Raw genomic sequence first — 12342 nt, 5'->3', positions numbered from 1 at the left:
TACTGACAGACTTGCATGATTAGATGGCCCGGCAGAATCCACTGCCCTGCCTTCTTCTGTTTTGCCGTTGTACGTTGTATCAAGCTTTCTTGGCACATACCACTTGCGATCAGATAGACAAGGGCTGCGGCCGCTTCGATGCTCTGGTACCGTTGTAGTGCCAACACTCGAGCCACAAATAGCTGTTCATGTCCTGCTGATCATCTTTCAATTCGTAGAGCCTGCTCCGCCGCGTGCGTACGCATCCTCCACATCTCGAGCTTTGAGATGCACTTACTCGGGACAGTCGTCGATAGAAAATGGAATACGGACAGTCTGTCAACATGCTTCTGCCCCGCAGCCAACAAATGTGGTACAAATGCAGCTCTAGCACACCCGCTCATTGGGTCAAAGCTTTGGCGCCATCGTGAACGTGAATTGCCAAATGCGGACGATGAGGGGCTTTGGAGTAGGGCTCGAGGCCGTGCGACTCAAGCTCATTGGTGCGGTCTGGCTAGCACCGTTCGTGAACATGGTATATCCCTCGTCCTCCGGATTGAATGCAAAGAACCACAAGAGTGAAGTGCCTGTGGGGGAGTTGATCAAGCTTCCATGCTGCATGATTCAAGTGACTGTTTCGGCGAAATCCCAGATCTGGTCGAATCGAGACCAGAATGGAATTACACGGAATGGACTCATGTGGTCGATCGTGGCGTTCAATAACTGTCTGTAAATCTTGAGACAGGAGTCTTTACAGTATCGTCGTTTGTACATTGACCTTTGCTTACGTTGATTTCCCGCGCAGGCGGATGGTGTGGACATGGCGCAGTGTATGATGGCATTCTCAGACAGTGCCGAAGTCTGTAAAGACACCCTGGATGTGAGTCGCCCGATACGGACGATGGAGGTCAACGAGTCAGGGCTGTAGGTCTAGAACAATATCTCTTTGGAGCAATCCGGTCAGCAGTACCCTCTTCCAGTTACCAAGAAACGCCTGAGTCGCCCGTTTCCAGGCCTTTGTAGCATCTGCATGATTAAGCAAAATCTTCAGTCAAACAAGCTTTTATAAAATGAGTCCAACCATCAGAGCAAGGTAGGCGATCTTGGCATTCACCACTACAGTCCGTCATCTGCATACGCCGATTTCGGAAATATGAGCCCGAGAATTTTCGGGGACTCTCCTGCAAACAAGCTGCCGTGGGACGGCTGGCAAAAGCGTTGTAAATGCCAAGACAGCGAGTCGTACCCTGCTGTCTGATCCTTGGATACAGGTGACAGACTGGATGTACTAACCACGAACAGCGGAAGCACATCGTTGCTTCGAACTCTGTAGTATGCTTCGGCCATCATTACTGGCAATCCTTGTCGCTATTTCATGTGCTGCTCTTCCAGTGTCGATGGCAGACTGACGACTATTCCGACGTCTGGCCCTCATGACATAGTCCACTATTGATTCCACTGACGTACGAGTGCAGATGGAGTCACTACTGTTTGAAACTGGGTCATACGTTCGACTGGAACAGAGTGCCCAGGGCGGGTATGAATCGGTATGCATCGCACAGACAATGGTTCTGTCCGGCCGTAACTGTCAATTCCTGCGCGAGCTCTATCACTCATCAAGAGTGCTACCAAGATCGGGGCAAGCGGAGTTGGCGGCGAAGACGACGTTGAGTGGCCATTTGTTGAGGAGAGGGGATCCAAACGGATCTCAGCCCGCGAGGTCGAGTGAGAGAGTATATCATGGATCGCTGTGTGGGAATATGCGGCCATGGTTATACTAGTGCCTCCTCCACCAAAATCCGCGACGATCGATGCACGCTACTCTAGAAGCATGCACGTCGGCTTTTTCCTGACCGCTGCACTGGCAACACTGGCCGGCGCCCAAGGGAACGAGAATGAGGAGGATGTTGATCCAAATGAGCTAGTAGACGCGAGTACACTGTCGGATTCAGAAGTTCTTGCGCAGGCAGTTGCAGACCAGGAGTTCATCATAAATTGCCGTGCCAATCAATGGCTAGACCATCCTGTAAGTTTCAGTTCTGTTCCAGAAGAGCTCATACACTGATCTTGGAGCATAGTGCGAAATTGGCTACCCGTGCTGCCATGTCTCCGCGACTGTTAGACTTTCGGAGGAGAAGTTGATTTGTTGTGTAACCGGCATAGAGAATGGCTGTTGTGACGCAGAATTGAACGCGTTAGGCCAGTTGTGCACCACCGACTATTTCACGACGGATGACGTGAGTACTTGTCTCGATTCGATCCAGACATCCGAGTACACGTTCCTATTCTGATCGCGACCTCCATCCAGTGTCCTGAAGACCAGTACTGCTGTCAAAGAACTTACTCAGACGTCCTTCTAGACTGGCGCTGCTGTTTTCCGGACGAACCGGGCTGCTGTAGTGACCACGATAGAGATCACAAATGCTCACCTAGCGAAGACGTGGCAGAGGATGCAGATCCAAATGACCCAAATCCTCCGCCCTTCGTAAGTAGTCTTCCTGATCACCGATGTATGCATGCGATTGGGCTTGGTACTGACCAAGACGCTCATCAGTGCGGCGGTGTGGCGACTCAATGTTGTGTCTCAGAATACGGCAAATTCTGCTGTGAGCCGGGAAGCATTGGGTGCTGTAAAGATAAGTTATCCAAGCGAGGGTTTCTCCATGCGACGTAGCGGATGGGTTTGGTTATCAGACCAAAAGAATCGACAGCGCCCGACTCCTTTCCCGGCTTGGACGCAGCTCGCAGCTCGTGTCGAGCACATGATCCACACAGCGTTACAAGATCGCAGCAAGTGAAGCGTTGGCGGGACTGCAATGGTTGTCGAGAAGATCAACACTGTCCAACCGCCAATCGGGCTCAAAGGGCGCTACAGATTGTGCGCGAGATATTCTGCCACGGACAGTTTGCAACGCCCGTGCATTGCTAGAATATTCATCCGCTGTGTAGAACGAGCTCAAGTGGGTACTCAGTCCTGTAGGATCGATTTCCACCAAACACACTTGCCACCTGCTCGAGATCGTTATTCTTGACAGGCCATAAGCCCGCTCCATCGCCGCCCTTGGGGACTGGGGCCATTGCCTGTTATTTATTAGGGCGATTAGTGAACGGGGTGTTGAGCAGGGCACATGCAGAGCATGTTAACACTGTGAAGGCGCACTAATCTGTTCGTTGTTCACAATATCTCGTCAGCCATTATCCAAGGACAGTAACATCAACAATCATGTACGCCGCTCCAACACTCGCCACTGCGCTCGCTGTACTTTACACGTTCAGCAGAGCGCAAGTGGATCCACCAGACGACAATTTTGACCCGAGTTCTGCCATTCTCCTCGGCGATTGCACCGATGACCAGTGGCTGCGCAACGAAGTAAATCCTACCTGCTAGAAGACTTTGGGCTCACTGGCTGATCGCAATCACAAAGTGTCCATGGCAACAATCATGCTGTGTGTATGAGACCTCTTCTTTTTTCGGGGTTCTTCCCACAGAGGAAGTGCATTGTTGCACCACGTTGACGGACAATTGCTGTAACTCCGAGCTCACGCACTGGACTTTCTCGCCATGCACTGATTTCGAAGATCCCAACGGAGATTATGTGAGTGATTGACCTTGATGTTTACAAAATCACTCATGGTGTACATAGAGCTTCGGACTGACAGAATCGGTACATAGTGTGATCCAAAGCCGGAGATTCCCGTGGGATTAACAAAATGCTGTGTTGAGACGCGTCGCGTCGACGAATGGCACTATTGTTGTGACGAGGGTGCGGAAGACTGTTGTTAGTAGCGGTTGCTGCTCGCCGATTGGGTTTCCAAGTGCGAGGGAGGGGCTCATTTCGTGATGAATGAGCTTCTTGCTTCCAATCTGAAAGAGTTTCCTGTCTCAAAAGGGTAACATCATCATCTGCACAGAGTACGATTTCTTCTGTTCCACACAAACTATGGCAACCCAATCATGATTGTAGTCCTGGGAACCTCAAACAAGGTGGATAGATTCATTCTTGCAATGAAAATTTTGAGATAAAACTCCAGAAAAGCTCATGGAAGAGGAAGAACTTTCTGAGAGGACTGTATTGCGGTTTTGAAAAGCTGAGAGTTTACGTCTGGCTTTCATGGTCTCGTGAAGCCGGGAGAAGGAAATGATTAGCTGTCATGTCCGATGAGGACGGATTATCTGCTGTGTAAGAGCTTGAACAGCAGCTCGCTGTGTTGCAGATCTCAAATCGTGAAGATGGCTGCACGATATGCACAGTGTAAGTTGTTCCTGTGCAAATGGGTTTGGTTTCGCTGTTGATGAGGTGAAGTGGTGAAAGAGAAACGAAAGCGCGAAGAAAAGAGGAAAAGTCGGTTTCGGGTCGGTGGGCGGCGACTCGGAGGTGAGACATTAGCCACAGCATGTTCTTTTGCTGCGCCACAGCTGATATGCCCTGGTGCTTTGCGCCTTCGAAACTGTTGGCGCTGTTCCCACACGATTGATGTCGAGATCACGATATCAGTGACATTCTCCGGCTTACCTGACCATAGCAATCGACTAGCCTGATCTCTCATGTCTGCCTGAAAAAGCTCAATGAACGGTACAGACTGATGTTCGGAGTGTGCGATGCGAATGCTGAATTCGTTACAGCTCGGGGTGTGCACTACACTTTCTTCGTAGAGCACTCTCGCTGCAACGACTGCAGAGCTTCAATTAAAGATCCCGACATCTGCAGTGTCAGGGAATATCAAATCGGCTCTCGCCACTTTATCTTATGGTCCTGATGATAGACATTGTGAAGATGTCGCACTTTGCAGTTTCTTGCGCAGGGTGCTGGCAGCACGAGTCTTTGGAGACTTGAAACGGAAGCTGATTCGCCTGTTATGTCAAGAGCTGACGCGATCGGAAGCGGATCCCGTTGAACTGCGTCTCCGTACTTCAACTTAGGGATGACTGGTGATTGCCTGTAGTTTGCGAGTCTCGTCTTCAATGCACGAAGGGGCGATTGAGGAATAGTCTTAGGTTGCTCATGCATCGTAAATGTGGGTCGTTCAATTGCTGATGGCTCGGAGGTAGGGCGCTTGGGGAAAGAATGTTGTTCCCAATCTTCACTCATCATGGCTTTGAACTCGCGGTCCCTCTGGATCCACTTTAGCACTACTTCCCCGTGCACTTTAGTCCAGAGCCGATCCAATCGCGCTTGACGATCGATATCGAAGGCCGGCTGATGCTCAGCGCCGCGATCGATGACTAGATCTTGAGCAAACAGCGTGACCAAATCGCTTCCCGATGCTCGGATTTCCGCATCGTACATATTGCTGGCGTCTTCAAATACAGCGCGATAGAGGATTCCCTGACCAACGATACCGTACGTCTCAGGGGCTTCGCCCTTGCGTAGGGCTAGGCCGAAAGTTCCCATGCCGTTGGAAGGAATGTCGCAAAGCATTAGCAGATCTCCTGGTTGAGCATCGTGACACACAAGGCCGACAGACTTTCTCCCCCGATACAGAACTTGTGGAATGCTATTGGGAGACTGCAGTTCAGTTCGACAAGCTTGAAAACCGTGTTCTCTCATCTCTCTAGACAAGGCCAGGCGGTCATCCCTTAGGTTGCGTTTGTGGTCATTGAGACAGCATCTCCTCCGTGAATCATGCGGATGATCGCTGTCTTGTTGACCCCACAAAGAGATCATCAATCTGCCCTTCCGATCATTGTGGATAATGTAGAAGTATCCGCGAAAAAGGCACGGAAGAGCTGCTGAGTCTGCTGGATCCGACCGACGGCTGTCCACATGCGGCATTTGATGCGATCGCACGAGTTCTTGAACCAACTCGTGTTGTGAGTCTACACCCAGCATTCTACATAAGTCCCAAGCGTCATAAATGTTTTCGCTCTGGTTGATCACTGCGCTTGCCAACGATGCACCTGATCGCGTGTAATCAGGCTCTAGACTCTGTTGATGCTCGCGCCAGTCGAAGAGGGCAGTCGTGCCGTAAATGTGATCCCGAACGTCAGCACATTGCAAGCGTGCGAGATCTCCGAATTTGCGATACGAATGCCCGTCAGCTAGAAGAGCATCCAATGGGAAATCCCAGCCAATGCTGCTAAAGTTCAGCCAGCAACGCGTTCTTTGGCACAGATTCTTGAGAAAATTCTCTGAGATCCGTTGCGCCCCACACAAGATACTGCGTTCTTTGGCCAGCTTGTACTCTTGCAGTATCCAGAGGCGCTGCCAGTAATGGCGATTGACGAAGTCGTCGCAAGCCGCATGGAATTGCCATACGTCGACAGGAGGATAATCATGTGAAGTCTCCCCTCTCATCTCAAGTTCCACGCATTCCAGAGCCGTGGCAGGCTCGTACAGAAATACTGAAGATTTTGTCCCATCCTGCCATTCACGGTCCCCTACGCGATCTTTTTCGATGTCTTCTAGAAGGAATTCGGGCCATATCGATCGGATTGTGTCCACGTCATCCGTTTCCATTCCGATGCAACATAGCACACGTCGTGCAGAAGTGAAAACTTTCCCCATGGTCTTCACTTGGTGGGCCTTTTCGGTCAGATTTTCCTGATTCACGCAGAGTGAATCAATCCATATCCAGGATGCAGGGTGGTGTAGTCGAGCTTGCCATAGCGCATCGCGACAATTGGGCCTAACCAGGCGAGATTCGTCGGCGATGAAGATTTCTTGCAAGGAGTCTGAAGCACCCCAGGTATACGAGATGGCATAGTATTCTGGAGTATCGGCACGGTCGAAGATGCTCATTTTGAGCCTGATGTTGTCATCTTCTCCTTCCGGGTAGAGCCACAGAAGTCGGATATGATTTTCTGGGTCTTTCAGAGGCTCCATTGTGATGGAATGAGCTGCGGAGAGCAGTACAGGCCGGCAGATCGTGCAACAGCGTGCTTCTGAGGGCTACTGCAATGCCTCGAAGGTTGGGTCTGCGGGCCATTAGCGTCAGTTCTTGGTGCAGCTGAAGTGGCGCGGCTGAGCTGCCAAGCAATGATTGCCACCGTCACACGTAGACAGGCAGACACGTTGTTCTATCATGACGAGGCATGGTATAGCTTCTCATGTCTCCAGACAAGCAAGATATGCTCAGGAGGGTGCGTTTCAACGGGCCATCTGAGCAGCCAGAGTACACAATCTCATCATCTTGCTGGCCAGCGTGCGCGGGACTCTGTGTCTTTACCTGCGTGAACGCTCACGCATGGTGGGTATGAACACAGTATGGCGGGATACTGAAGAAGGATGAGGAACGGAGGTGGTGGGCGGAGAGATAGGAGCGGCGTTGTCGGAGGTGAGGCAAAGCTCAGATCGGGCACGGATCCCGCCACGCATCAAGCATTCATCGCATCGGCGTCGCGTATCGTGAATTATCGATGCCGCAGACGTGTTTGGAGTGTTTGCCTTTCATTCTTCCTTGATTCTTGCCTGTATTACTACTCCTGTACAGTCCCAGCATGTCCCTCCGCTCGGCGGCACGTAAAGCCGCAGTCGGCCTGAGGACCCCCACCAACCACTCGACTCACCTACCCACTTCGCTGCTGCCCACGAGATCGTACCTGACCGCATCCACAGCTTCTGCATCTCGAATACAGCCGCAGCTACCCTTCCGCCACTCCACACCGCCTGAGCCCGTCCTCCGCTCTCCCTCGCGCTTCCAACGCTTCCCTCGACACACGACCGCCTACCAACGATACTGCTCCAGTCGACGCTCCGCCATGTGTCGCAAGGAAGCTGACACGGCCGATGCCAACATGGACATCTCCAAGGGCCGTGAGGTGCTGCCCAAGAACGTCAAGCCATTGCACTACAACGTCACACTCGAGCCCAATTTCGAGACATTCAAGTATGAAGGCACAGTCGAGATTGAGCTGGATGTCGTCGAGGACACCAAGTCGATATCCGTCAATGCATTGGAATTGGACATCAAGGAAACCAAGATTGAGGCAGGAGGTCAGACCATCACATCTTCTCCTACACTCTCCCACGATGAGGACAGTCAGACCACCAAGATCGACTTTGACCAAACTATTCCTGCGGGGCAGAAGGCGAAGCTCATTCACAAGTTCACCGGATCACTGAACGACAACATGGCTGGCTTTTATCGATCGTCCTACAAGGGACCAAATGGCGAGGACAAATACATTGCCACGACGCAGATGGAGCCGACAGACTGCAGACGGGCATTCCCGTGCTTCGACGAGCCTGCATTGAAGGCCACTTTTACCGTTACTCTGATTGCAGACGAGAAGTTGACATGTCTGAGCAACATGGATGAGTCGGGTACAAAAAAGCTGGACAACGGCAAGAAGGCAGTCACTTTCAACAAGACACCTCTCATGTCGACATATCTGCTCGCCTTCATCGTTGGAGAATTGCAGGTGGTGGAGACGAACGACTTCCGTGTGCCTGTGAGAGTATTCTGCACGCCGGACAAGAACATTGAGCACGGCCAGTTCTCCTTGAAGCTGGCCGCTCAGACTCTTGCTTTCTACGAGAAGGAGTTCGACAGCAAATTCCCGCTACCGAAGATGGACATGGTTGCCATTCCCGATTTTGCCGCTGGTGCTATGGAGGTATGTTCTGACTTTCTCTCGCACGTCCACTTTGGCTACATGAGCGTGCAGCTAACACTTTGACAGAACTGGGGCTTGGTCACATACCGTGTTGTCGATCTTCTCCTCGATGAGAAGCATGTCAGCGCGTCCACCAAGCAGCGCGTGGCAGAAGTCGTCCAACACGAGCTGGCTCACCAATGGTTCGGCAATCTCGTAACAATGGATTTCTGGGACGGTCTGTGGCTCAACGAGGGTTTCGCGACATGGATGTCTTGGTACTCTTGCAATGTCTTCTATCCAGAGTGGAAAGTGTGGGAAGGGTATGTCACGGATAACCTCCAATCAGCCCTTGGCCTGGACTCGCTGCGAAGCTCGCACCCAATCGAAGTACCTGTGAAGCGAGCAGACGAGATCAACCAGATCTTCGATGCCATCTCCTACTCGAAAGGATCTTGTGTCATCCGCATGGTGTCGAAGCATCTTGGGGAAGATGTCTTCATGGAAGGCATCAGGCGATACTTGAAGAAGCACGCTTATGGCAACACCACAACAGGCGATCTCTGGGCAGCTCTGAGCGATGCCAGCGGAAAGGACGTTGAGCGAATCGCCGACATCTGGACCAAGAACATTGGCTTCCCTGTGGTGACTGTCACTGAGGACGCCAAGAACAGCAAGATTCACGTCAAGCAGAACCGCTTCCTACGCACGGCTGACGTGAAGCCTGAGGAGGACCAGACTCTTTACCCAGTGTTCCTTGGTCTGAGGACAAAGAATGGCGTTGATGAGGAGCTCACGTTGAACAAGCGCGAGGCAGACTTCACGGTCCCGGATCTCGACTTCTACAAGCTGAACGCGGACCACTCTGGCATCTACCGCACATCCTACCCTGCAGAACGGTTACAGAAGCTTGGTCAAAACGCCAAGGCAGGTTTGCTGACAGTCGAGGACCGAGCAGGCATGATTGCAGATGCTGGCGCTCTCTCAGCTGCCGGATACCAAAAGACAGATGGCCTGCTTTCACTTCTGAAGGGCTTCGACAAGGAGCCTGACATGGTAGTGTGGGACGAAATTACTGCTCGTATTGGCGCCCTTCGCTCGACCTGGATCTTCGAGGACGAAAAGACCAAGGAAGCACTGAAGGCCTTCCAGCGCAATCTCTCCAGCCAAAAGGCTCATGAGCTGGGCTGGACATTCACTGGAAACGAAGGACACATCGAGCAGCAATTCAAGGCACTCATGTTTGGCAACGCTGCATCTGCCGGTGATGAGGAGACGAAGAAGGCGGCATTCGACATGTTTGGCAAGTTCGCTGCGGGTGATCGTGCTGCGCTGCACCCCAACTTGCGCGCTTCAGTCTACGCTATTGTGCTGCAGTATGGTGGCAAAGCAGAATACGACGCCCTGGTCAAGGAGTACGAGACGGCCACTTCATCCGACGAGCGCAACGCAGCACTTCGCTCACTCGGTCGTGCCCGCGACCCGGAGCTCATCCAGCGCACGCTTGCGTACTCCATCGGCAAGCACGTCAAGGAACAAGACATTTACCTGCCCCTCGCCGGTCTTCGCGCCCATCAAGAAGGTATTGAAGCATTCTGGGCCTGGATGAAGGAGAACTGGGATCTGCTCAAGGAGAAGATGCCGCCGTCATTTACTCTGCTCGGATCTGTTGTCTCGATGGCGACGAGCTCATTCACGAGGGAAGATCAGCTTCGTGACGTGGAGAAGTTCTTCGAGGGCAAGAGCACCAAGGGCTTTGACCGCAACCTTGCGCAGTCGTTTGATGCGATCAAGGCGAAGATTGGCTGGCTGCAGAGAGACAAGGCGGCAGTGGAGAAGTGGTTGAAGGATGAGAAGTACTTGTAGAATGGACGCATCCTGTCACCTAAGGCTCCTCATACCGCCATATGGTACGGCGTGAGCACTTATCTGTTCGGCTCCTGCGGCACCTACGCCTGAGACGGATTACCAAGCGATGCATATCGTGCTGCATGTGAGCTGACCGAAGCACCGCCTAGCTGCTTGCGTATTGTCAATCGAGGCTTTCAAATCCACAAAAGTGCATTCGATGTAAAAGCGAAAATAGATGTCGTGAACAAATTACGATAGACGCAATATAGCATTGACGGCCATTGATCTCGAACACGCTTCATGCGACCTTTTCGCCATGGCACCAAGAACGCACACACTCATTTTCGACTCATGCACGGCTTACGCTGCACGTCAGAGGTTTCATACCGCTCCTTGTGCTCCGCGAGTCAGCGTCAAATAGACTATGTTCCTTCTGGCGTCGTGGTCAATTCGACATCATCATGGCCCCGATTGGCCCCACTTCTGTCAGCCACCCTCGTGGAGAGAGCTGAACCACACCTCTCAACCTCGGAGCCATGCCCTGGGAAGACAACGGCAACGACAACTATCATCATTTTCATCAACAATCTCGCAGACACAAGAGGTATTTATCGTACGCTAGTCGGACGCTGGTTCCTGCTCGGTATAGGAAAGCTTATCGAGAACACGAGGAGGAATTGGGATCTATGGGTGACTTTCCTGCGGAGGAGGCTTCTGCTGTAGCATCGACGACGACGATGGCGGAGGGAAAGCTTTCGGAGTAAGTCAATGTGGCTCTGGAGTTGCTGTCCCTTCAGCAGCTGCAAGCGCTATGATGTTTCACGCCGTACAGCATGTGGAAAAGATGTCCAAGAAGAGCAACTAATCCGCCATCGTCATCTACAGCGACCTCAAGTCCCTCGCCATCAAACTCGGAACTCAAGGTCCCCACAAAACTCTTCCCACTCCAAGACTTATCCAACTCCTCTTCAACGGCGCCTACATCCTCAAAACCACCGCCGCAATCTTCGTCTGGGAACACCCATACTATCCCCAACTCTACATCCCCGCCGCAGTCCTCCACTCTTACTTTGCAGCCCGAAGCGCAGACTTACAAATCACACCTGGAGAAAACATCTCACATCCCGAAAACCCCAAACAAATCCTCGCAACACAATGGACAATCACAGTACGCTCCAAGAAGATCGACAAAGTCATCTGCTTCGCCAACCAAGACGCCCTACCCGAACCCGCAAAACCTCTAGCAGGCCTCGTAAAAATCGACTTTGCAAGCATAGACCAATGGTTCGAAGAATCGACTCCGATTTTCGTACATCCTAAGGATCCATTCAAACGAATCGACATTTTACAATCAACACGACATATTGTTGTGAAACTTCCTCTTAGTGGACCTTCCGAAGCCTCAAATCCAGAGACCTCAACCAAAACATCAGAATCAGAGACCGAGGAGACGCAATACCGCATCGTAGCAGACACCTTCTCCTCCATGCACCTCTACGAAACCGGCCTCCCTTGCCGCTACTACATCCCTCTCACACGCGTCGACGCTAGCGTTCTACGCAAAAGTTCCACAACGACGAAATGTCCCTACAAAGGCGAAGCTTCATATTACGACGTCGTAATCCCCTCGTCCTCACCAACCTCCCCAAATCCCTCCTCATCCTCCTCCGACGATGATCTGGTTTTTAAGGATATCGTATGGTACTACCCCACCCCCCTCCTCGAAAGCGCCAAAATCGAAAATCTCGTCTGTTTCTACAATGAGAAAGTCCGCATAGAAGTCGATGGGGAAGTTTTAGAGCAGCCTGTCACGCCGTTTTCGAAAGGTGGGGCGGGAGGGGAGGATAAGTTGAAATTGAACATGCAGTCGCAGAGCATAAAGAGGGAGGAGGAAGAGGGTGAGGAAGTGTTGAATATGGGGAGTTTGGGAACGCCGTTGGGGCCGTTGAAGGAGGAGAAGGGGTTGGAGGGGTGAG

The 12342-nt window shown here is 51.9% G+C and overlaps 3 protein-coding genes across 3 annotated transcripts; 2 read left to right on the top strand and 1 right to left on the bottom strand.

Annotated features, from left to right (window-relative positions):
- Positions 1-4700: 4700 nt before the first annotated feature.
- CKM354_001231300 (uncharacterized protein) lies at positions 4701-6803 on the bottom strand (the record flags this gene model as incomplete). Its single annotated transcript, XM_044807833.1, has 1 exon — positions 4701-6803. The coding sequence occupies one exon, from the start codon at positions 6801-6803 to the stop codon at positions 4701-4703; it is 2103 nt and encodes a 700-aa protein (XP_044663768.1).
- Positions 6804-7678: 875 nt separating this feature from the next.
- Positions 7679-10381, top strand: CKM354_001231200 (uncharacterized protein; the record flags this gene model as incomplete). Its single annotated transcript, XM_044807832.1, has 2 exons — positions 7679-8536; positions 8603-10381. 2 exons carry the CDS (start codon positions 7679-7681, stop codon positions 10379-10381), a joined length of 2637 nt encoding a protein of 878 aa, XP_044663767.1.
- A 521-nt stretch (positions 10382-10902) lies between these two features.
- On the top strand, positions 10903-12341 carry CKM354_001231100 (uncharacterized protein; the record flags this gene model as incomplete). Its single annotated transcript, XM_044807831.1, has 2 exons — positions 10903-11126; positions 11252-12341. 2 exons carry the CDS (start codon positions 10903-10905, stop codon positions 12339-12341), a joined length of 1314 nt encoding a protein of 437 aa, XP_044663766.1.
- Position 12342: the final 1 nt, after the last annotated feature.

The sequence above is a fragment of the Cercospora kikuchii genome (genome assembly GCF_019650295.1).
Source record: "Cercospora kikuchii DNA, contig_00009, whole genome shotgun sequence".
Classification (NCBI taxonomy): Eukaryota; Fungi; Ascomycota; class Dothideomycetes; order Mycosphaerellales; family Mycosphaerellaceae; genus Cercospora; species Cercospora kikuchii.
This window is presented reverse-complemented; position numbering and strand designations above follow the sequence as displayed.